The following is a 10,000-nucleotide window of genomic DNA, read 5'->3' as shown; positions in this document are numbered from 1 at the left end:
TTAAAATTACTTCCAGATATTTTTTTATAGTATATGAAAAAAAAAAAAAAAATAGATAACACAAAATAAAACTATCGGATATTCCGCCGGTGTTATTTCAGATTTATTGCGCAACATCGTTATCTGCTCTATGAAAAATTTTACTCTGTTATAAAGCGAGAGTGAGCAGACCGGTTCATCTCCTACACGCTCTGATCCTCCCCCAATGATTTCTTTGTTGGAAAAGAAGACATCTTGATGTGGCGGACAGAGCGGGCAAGGAGAGGGCCAAGCTGCAGGTGAAGGAGGAGAAGCGGAGTATAATACCAGGAAGATCATGAAAACAAGCAGCAGCAGCAGCAGGAGGAGTTTGAAGGAGGAGGAGAAAGAGGTGGACGAGGAGAGAATGTGGATGATGAGAGGAAGTGGAAGAGGAAAAGCATAGGAGAGGATGATATATATGAAAAGATAAAGTAAAGGATGTGAATTGTGCACGAGGAGGAGGAGAAAGAATGAGAGAGATAGAGAGAGAGAGAGAGAGAGAGAGAGAGAGAGAGAGAGAGAGAGAGAGAGAGAGAGAGAGAGAGAGAGAGAGAGAGAGAGAGAAAAAAAATCCATGTCATATGGCGAAAGGGAAACCAATTTCCATCAAGAGATTTAACGAATTAGCCCAAAACCTAGCAACCTGTGAGGGTGGAAGAAGACTGGAAGGGAAGGGAAGGGAAGGGAAGGGAAGGGAAGGGAAGGCAAGGGAAGGCAAGGAAAGGGAAGGCAAGGGAAGGGAAAGCAAGGGAAGGCAAGGGAAGGGAAAGGAAGAGAGAAGGGAAGGGAAGGGAAGGGAAGGGAAGGGAGGGAAGGGGAGGGTGGGGAGAGGGGAGGGGAGGGAAAGGGAGAGGAGTGGAGGGATTAGGATGAGACGAGGTAAGATGAGATGGGGTGGGATGGTATTGGAAGGGAAGACAAAGGAAGGGAAGGGAAGGGAAGGGAAGTGATAAAGAGTATTCTGATCGCTATTTACATATTATTGCTGATACTGCTAGTGTTGCTACGTACTACTACTACTACTACTACTACTGCTACTACTACTACTACTACTACTACTACTACTACTAATGCAGCAGCAATAATAATAATAATAATAATAATAATAATGATAATAATAATAATAATAATAACAACAATAATAATAATAATAATAATAATAATAATAATAATAATAATAATAATAATAATAATAATAATAATAATAATAATAATAATAATAATAATAACAGCAATAATAAAAAAACAATACATTATTTTACGCACCAATGATAGTGGACAAGAAGAGACGTCTTGATACAGTTCAAACAGCTCAAGTCGTAAAAGGGAACGAAAATAGAAAACAGGAAGAGAGTTCCACAGTTCGCCAGGGAAAGAGAGGAGAGAGTGAAGTTACTGAATTACTTTTCTATTGATAAGCTAGGCGAAATAAGGGTGGGAATGAATTAGAAAGTCTTGTGCAGCGAGGACTGGGTAGGGCGATGCTTGCAGTTGTTATACTCAGGTCATATAAATATTGGTTAGAAGAGAGCAACAGATAAATAGTTCTGTTTGTGAGTGAGAGATTCAAGACAGTCACTTAAAGGAGTAAGATGAAGAGGCAGAAAGCTTTAGACACCACTCTTTTTACTAGTTAGTAGTAGTAGTAGTAGTAGTAGTAGTAGTAGTATTAGTAGTAGTAGTAGGAGGAGGAGGAGCAGCAGGAGCAGCAGCAGCAGCAGCAGCAGCAGCAGCAGCAGCAGCAGCAGCAGCAGCAGCAGCAGCAGCACTCTATTCAAGGGCGGACAGGTTTCCCGTATAGAGTTAGCAATTGAAAAAGAGAAAATAATTCGCGAAGACACAACACACCTAACTTCATGGAAGGTGTCTGAGGTAGACATGCGATGTGAAGTTTCCAAATGACATTTGTAAAAAAGAAAAAAAAATGAATACATTTAGTTGGTAAAGGAAAAGGGTATAGTTGACTCTCAGTGAAGAAGGAATAATAGTGTGTATGCTTCCGTAGATAAATTGAGAAATTGTGCTTTAATATAGTGAACACCGCAAGGCTTGCACTATTCCATTTAGGAATTACAGAAAGATTAGAAGTTATGAGTTCTGGTGATTCTCTACGGGTATAATACTGTGTAATTCCCGTTTAGCTGGAAATGTGAAATATAGCAACTGAGGATCATTCTTGAATAATAGAAAGAAGATGAACGATAAGACAAAGCCCTCTAGAACACCACTGTTTATAGATTTAAGGAAAAAAAAAACACAAGCCATCTATAACTGCATAGGAACAATGCCCAGAAAGGAAAGTTAATATAAAGATGTAAAGAGAGGAAAGAGACAGTATGTTGAAAGCTTAGAAATTAAAGATTTATATCAGACTTTATTCTCCTCTTCCTCCTGCTTTCCCTCCTCCTCCTCCTCCTCCTCCTCCTCCTCCTCCTTCGACTTCTTTGAGGGATTCAGCAGGGGAGGTAAAGCAGGAGAGGTGGGGAAACAGATCCAGGAAAACGTGAAGGAATGAATGAGAGGAAGAAGGTAAGGATAATAATAATAATAAGGGAATTAATGGTGACCATTATCACACAAATTGCGTAATATGTTCATTTCAAACTTTTATAAAGGCATTACACTGGATTAGCCTTTAGTTCCCTACACGAAAATACACTAACGACACACACACACACACACACACACACACACACACACACACACACACACACACACAGGTACATACACACACGCGCAACTTTTTTTTTTTTTGCACGCAAGCTGACCAAATTTACAGATTTACAAAAACTCCCCACATTCTATTTTTGCATATATGACAATAAAAAAAAAAAAAAGGATGCACAAGCCTACGTAACTCAGAACTGCCTATCCTGCTCACATGTAGTAGCTCACACCATTACTGCTCTCACTACTGCTGCCACTGCTGCTGTTGTTATTACTGCTAATGTCAATACTACAACTTCGCTGCTGCTTTTACTTCTGCTGCAGTCGGCCTTGCTGTTACTACTGTTTGTGTTCGACGATAATCTCAGTTAGGGAAGAGAGCTCGTTCGTCCAGAGAAATACACTAACCCAAAGCCTAATATATTTTCTTCCCCCTCGCCATGAGCAAAGGTGGGCAGGATGGAATAGCCAAGTCCGTCACGTATGAATGAAGGGCATTGTGGGTTTTAAAATGCAAGTAAGTATATCAGACGCAGACCTTAAGTAATCTCTCTCTCTCTCTCTCTCTCTCTCTCTCTCTCTCTCTCTCTCTCTCTCTCTCTCTCTCTCTCTCTCTCTCTCTCTCTCTCTCTGTTCCCAGGTGGCAGCAGAACTTCAATCAGGCATTTTTTTCTTCGGGATGTCCAACAGCCTCGTTAACCCGATCATTTACGGCGCCTTCCACCTGTGTCACTGCCACAAACGGAGGACGTCTTTCAACCTCATCGTAATCAACAGGTAAGGCGAGCTTCTGCTTTTGTCTTCCTCCTTATCTCTGTATTCTCCTTATGGCGATCCTAAAGAAAATCAGGAGTCCTCTATCTTTCTTTCTTATGACGGGACACTCAGTTACTGATAGTCAACCTTAAACCTGAGATACAGTGGAGCTCCTTCCTCGCTCTGTTTAGTCACGGGTATTGCACACCACCTATTGTTTTCGCTCCCGCCAAGCAGCAGGAAGCACATTGTACCCTCTAATGACTGGGGCGGAGTGAACAAGGGTGTGTGTAATGCACTCTGTCGCTTCCACTCAGCTCAATATATCTACTGGATGGATGACAGGTTGTTTACATCTGAGAGGAGCGAGAGCTGACTGTGAGTGAAAGACATGTAATATTAACCACAGCGAGAGGGAACGGTGACCAGAGGGAGACTGAAACTAGTATATTCATCATGCCTGTTTGTCTTTCATGAATGAAGTGTTTACATCCTCGTGTCTCAGTGATTACTAAGGTTCTGATAGCGTGTTTCCCGTTGTGCTTGACTTCAGCTGTACCTTTCAGTTCTTCTTTTATAAATCTTATTCCGTTGAAGAAATAATATTTGGTTTTATGTGTCAAGCCTTTGCAAAGGTCAACAAGTAATATGATATTTTAGTGTGCGTTTAGTTGTTGGTGTCTACACGTCTTCAGTGTTTTATGCTCTCTGGTTCACTAAATAAATGAACAGCATTACTCAGTCGTCTCCCATGTAAAATGCTAAATATAATAGTGATTTAAATCCACGCTATTGCTTGTAATTACATTTTGGTCTTCGTCGCAAAATTGTATTAGTAATCTCAGTCTTTCATCCCGTTTAGTGATAAACTCTGGAATTCTTCAACAGCCATTGTATTTCTCTCGCCTATGACTTAAACTCCTTGAAGACGGATGTTTCGAGACACTTATCACTGTAATTATAGATTTGTTTTTAACTCTCCTCTGAAGGAACTGGCCTTTTTTTCCCTTTTTTTTCCTTGACCAGAGACTCATAGAAATGCTAGTAATATTACAACAACAATAACAAAAACAGCAATAACAACAATAACTACTACTACTACTACTACTACTACTACTACTACTACTACTACTTTTACAACTGCAAAACTTCACCATCACGGAGTACCGCACTTTCACACATGGCGGTATCAGAGGTCTAAATCCTACACAATCTTCGAAGAGGAAACGTTCACGACCGGCTGAGATTAAGCCTAGTTCTATATCCTCTCTCTCTCTCTCTCTCTCTCTCTCTCTCTCTCTCTCTCTCTCTCTCTCTCTCTCTCTCTCTCTCTTCGATCCCTTTGTTTGTTCCTCACATACGCTGTTAAAACAAAAACAAACACTTGATCCACACGAGTCACCAGACAATTCACACTCCATGACCTGAGGCGCTCACACATACACACACACACACACACACACACACACACACACACACACACACACACACACACACACACAGGGATATTGAACAACGCACACATTAGTGTCAAGACAGACAGGGTGCCAGACACAGACAGACCGTGTGGGGTAGATGAGCAAACATTCCCGAGGCCACGCGTGACAGTAATAAACATTCCACACCCAATACTTTCCCGCCAGCCTGTTCATCCTCACTCACTCAGTCACCTACCTACTCACTCACTCACTCACCTACTCACTCACTCACTCACTCACTCACCCACCTACTCACTCACTCACTCACTCACTCACTCACTCACACTGTATGGGGCAGAGAGGAGTTTGATGAATAGCACCTTTAATGCCACTGCTATCACCACCACCAGCAACACTACTGCTACTACAACTACTACTACTACTACCACTACTACTACTACTACTACTACTACTACTACTGCTGCTGCTACTACTACTACTTAATATTATGTAAGAGCGTTTCCGTTGACTCGGACTGCTACTGGAGTTGACTTATTTAATTGCAATATGAGAGAATATAAATAATACTGGAAGTGTGTGTGTTTGTAATTTTCATTTCGCTGTTTTTAGTTTTCATTTTTACTCCCTTTCTTATCAGTGTGTGTGTGTGTGTGTGTGTGTGTGTGTGTGTGTAATGGCTATAATGAAAGTGGAGTGCTTTCCATTAAGCTCAAAACTTTCTTATCACATTAGCTTTAACCACATACACAAAACTTTCTATTCACTCAACCACCCTCCCTCTTCCACACTCACACACACACACATACACACGCGCACGAGTATACTCGCCTCCAAACAAACACCCGCAAAAGGTTTAGTAGGTCACAAGGTACGTATTTCGGGAACGACATTAGTTTCCCTTTCCTCTACTAGGGCGTCTGTCTCTCACCAACATTTTCCAACATCGCTCTTCACTTCGTCCATCTCACCCACTTAATAACGCCACCACCACCACCGGCACCACCACCACCAGTACTCGCGCACTACATAACTTCCTTTTTTTTTCTTTATGCATGTTTATTTTTTGCATCAGGAACGAATGGATTTGTAGTCATTATCTCTCTCTCTCTCTCTCTCTCTCTCTCTCTCTCTCTCTCTCTCTCTCTCTCTCTCCCTCTCTCTCTCTCTCTTTCTCTCTCTCTCTCTCTCTCTGACCTCGAAGATGCAACCAATATTGCACACTGCCGCGCCATCAAAGTAAAACCGAGTCTTTGTATATCAGGATTTCTCCCGCTATTATCGCATTAAAGTGCGTATTAATATCCCTTGTCTCGTCTCCCGTCGAACCATTGTCTTTTGATCCACGAGGGTTCACGTGTCCATGTCATCGTTAGAGTCACGAAGATTACTAAACTGACACGGGGTCCGGGATTCGACCTAAAACTCTCTTCCCTTGAGGCAAACTGGAGTCCCCCTTTGAAAGAAGAGAGAAAACATACTAAGGAGAGAAAAATCTGCTGTCAGAGACCCGCTACGTGATGAGGGAGATTTGGTGCTGAGAGAGAAAGAGCGAGAGAGAGAGAGAGAGAGAGAGAGAGAGAGAGAGAGAGAGAGAGAGAGAGAGAGAGAGAGATACATGGACAGAAACTAAAATAAATGCACACAAAAAAATAAATAAATAAATATGTAAATAAATAAAAATAAAAAAAAAAACAGACAGACATATAAAAAGATATACAAAAAATAAAACAGAAAAACGGACATGGCTGTTTAACTCTATATGGATGGCGTGGTGAGGGAAGTTAATGGCAGAATGTTGGGAAGAGGATTGGGTCCGCTAATAACAGAGGGTAAAGAATGGGTTGTGAATTAATTGCTGTTTGTGGATGACAAATCATTGGTAGGAGATACAGAGAAATTAACTAGGCAGGCAGAGGAGTTTGGACCGGTGTGTAGGTGATCTGGCCAGTGAAAAATATACAGTTTTAATATTACTTCAGGATTCCTGCTTTTGAAGTTTGTAAAGATGAATCCTAATACATGATTTCCTTTATTTCTGACCCCTCTGCACCGTTTTCTCTGACGGAGATCGAAGCAAACTATGAATGATATTTTTTTTTTTTTCGTTCTATGATCTTACTAGAGCCTCATTCTTTATAGCGCACCTATTGTGTGGATTTCCTATACCTACGTTCATTACTCTGCATTCGTTAATACTAAATTGCATTTTCCATCTCTCTATCCATTTATCTTACCCGAGTCTGTCTGAAGGGAGACTGCATCAAAATCCAACCTAATTAACCTACAAGGTCGTGCGGCATCACTTCCCCTTCGTGAAGCCTTCCTGTGAATCCCTCATCACCCTGTGCTTTAAGTGATTCCTAATGTCCTTCGTAATTACAGACTCTGCTATCTTACATACGATTTAAGTTAGAACCAGTAATTCAACATTGAAATTTTATCTCCCTTCTTAAAAATTGGAACTACATTTACTTCCCTCCACCTCAACAGCATCTTTTCTGAATTTAATAATTTTCTAGTGATATTAAACATCCTTTCACTAATAACATCTTTGCATTCTTATAGTAGTGTAAGAATCTATTTTATCTGATTTTTGGTGATTTAAACTTTTTAGCCAATCTATTTCCTTTTCCATTATATTCTTCTTATATGCGTGTAGTGCTTTAGCCTATCAGTCATCCATTTAAGGTTATTCTTTTATCTTATTGCTGTATATGGAATAGTTTCCATCTAGCCTATGTGTAATTTATCAACAAAATATCTACACAATTAATTTACATCGACCTTTCCTCATCTTCCCCTCTCGGACCCCTTCACAGTCCCCCACTTCACCCACTCTCTTCCTTGCTCTCACCTCACCCATATCAGCTTGACCTGCCTCCCTCACCACACCGTCACACCTCTCCCTACCCTTCCCTACCTTCCTTAATTCCCTTTCCACATACCAAGACCTTCCCCTTCTGTCTCCACTCCATCTACCCTCCCAACTCAAACCGACTCCCTCACCACATCCCCATGCCTCGCTTCACCTCCCCCACCATGTCTTACTTCTGTCACCACATCCAAAGGTCTCTCCTCGCCTTCCCCTACTGTCCACTGTCAGTTCACACCCTCGAAATACCTTTTTTTTTTTTTTTTTTACCTTAAAGTCAGGTATCTTACTTAAGCCTGTAAGCTTCTTCCAGTTTCAAACAGAACCTACATTTGTAACTGCTTATATTTCTGCTTTTTAGAACTAAGTTTAAGGTATTACTCTCCTTGTGGGTTCCAAAAAGATGTCTTGAATTACATTTAGAAAGTCCTCTGCTTCATTGTCCCCCACTATCAGATTCCAGTCAATATTCCTAAAACTAAAATCTCCCAACACACATACAACACATTCATAATTTCTCGCTCTGCACACAAACACCAGGGCAGTGAGTTAAATGAATGGCTGTGCATATTTACATGCCTGAAATTATGATGTTCGACATGATGAAGTGGTTGAAGAGTTTTATTAGGACCATAAACAAGAAAATGCCACTTTTATCACTAGAATATGCAAAAATACTACTATTTCATCGTTAGTTTGAAATATCAAGCTAAACGAGTTGTAGTTAATCCCTCCTCAGCCAACAGCGTTATGTAAATCCAGTCAAGATGCGGACACTAAAGAGATCCACAAGGGAGTGGCAGGTAATGAAAGACTTAAGAGCCAGACAGGGGCACACTGATCAGCCTGTTATAAGTACATCACATGAAAGCAACGCGCATGACAGTGTTTCGATTTATTTTTCACACTTGCTCTCATATGATTTATCCTCAGTAACACGCTTTATTTTATTTTTGAGTAAATTCTACAGGTCACTTTAAAATACGAAGCGTGTTAATAAACCAGCGTCAGTAATGGTAGGTTTGATTGTACTCATGATTCTCAAGATATGTAGTCAAGTAAAAAAAATAGATAAATAAATAAATACATAAATAAATAAATAAAGAGAAACGAAATCCATTTTGAGTTTTGAGAGCCGCGTGAGAACAAACATAATACGTAAGACTTTCCCTCCTAAAACTAACCAACTTGCAGTGCCTTTACCAATTTGTCCCTTCACATGACCCACCCGCTTTACCTTCGTGCAAATCGTAGTTGGCCTGTTACTGATCGTAGTGAGGAAACGCTACTTGTAAATGTCCATGCCAGTTTTTTCTGGTTTATTTCTCTTTTAAGGAGATTATTTCTCTATTTTTCTTCTTTTTTGTCAAAGAGAGAGAGAGAGAGAGAGAGAGAGAGAGAGAGAGAGAGAGAGAGAGAGAGAGAGAGAGAGAGAAAGAGAGTGAGAGAGAGACTCAGTATCAAACACGCAGCATCAACAAAGAATAGTTTCCGCTTACTCTTTGCTCCGCATGAGATGAAAGGAGAGAAGGTTTGCTTTGGGCAGAGAATCGTTTAGAAAGCAGGGAGCGAGGCAGCCAGCAGCCGAGCGTCACCTTTGTGGAGCCACGCCGAAACGTGCGGTGGGTCTTGCAGGGCGTATATTTCCGATTTCTCTGCGAGTCTGTATCGGGAGGGTGTCTCCAGCCTATCACTGGTGTTCAGTCTCGCTTGTGACGTCACATGTGGACGAAGCGCAGACGATTGGTGGAATATGATCTGTGATTCTATATACAATAAAATTCCATCATAACGCTTATTGTATCAGGGAGGCACACATATTACTATAGTCTATTCATTCCTAGCTTGCAAATGGAGCCTAAACTACTTCTGTGACCTCATCATTGATTGGTCCGTGGTTCAGTCAGTCTTCCTCCCGCTTGCCACACACTACACGTCTCTCCACACTACAGGTTTGACTTCTCTTCTCTCGGTTTCCTTTGTTTTATGCAACACCTCCCTGGTCAGTGCTATCTTGGCTTAGAATTAGAAACAAAGAGTAGAGAGAGTGATGAACAGCAGCTCTGATAGGGCATGAGTAGTTGAGAGATTGTAAGCGTGATGAATGGAAATCAGCTGCATCGACTCAGAGCAAAGGCGTCAACATTGGGAAGCGGATGAAGGGGCAGAGCAGTGTCAGTTAACTGTAGTGAAGAAGAGGATGAGATAGAGTATGCAGACTTGAGGAACAGGGTGACAGTGAAAA

The 10,000-nt window shown here is 41.1% G+C and overlaps 1 protein-coding gene across 1 annotated transcript in view; it reads left to right on the top strand.

Moving 5' to 3' along the window:
• The window catches only part of LOC135113827 (gonadotropin-releasing hormone receptor-like), a 224,818-nt gene that overhangs the window by 205,784 nt on the left and 9,034 nt on the right, over positions 1 to 10,000 (top strand). The window contains 1 exon segment of the mRNA XM_064029453.1: positions 3,329 to 3,465. Coding sequence (XP_063885523.1) covers positions 3,329 to 3,465 — 137 coding nt within the window.

The sequence above is a fragment of the Scylla paramamosain genome, chromosome 2 (assembly GCF_035594125.1).
Source record: "Scylla paramamosain isolate STU-SP2022 chromosome 2, ASM3559412v1, whole genome shotgun sequence".
Lineage (NCBI taxonomy): Eukaryota > Metazoa > Arthropoda > Malacostraca > Decapoda > Portunidae > Scylla > Scylla paramamosain.
This window is presented reverse-complemented; position numbering and strand designations above follow the sequence as displayed.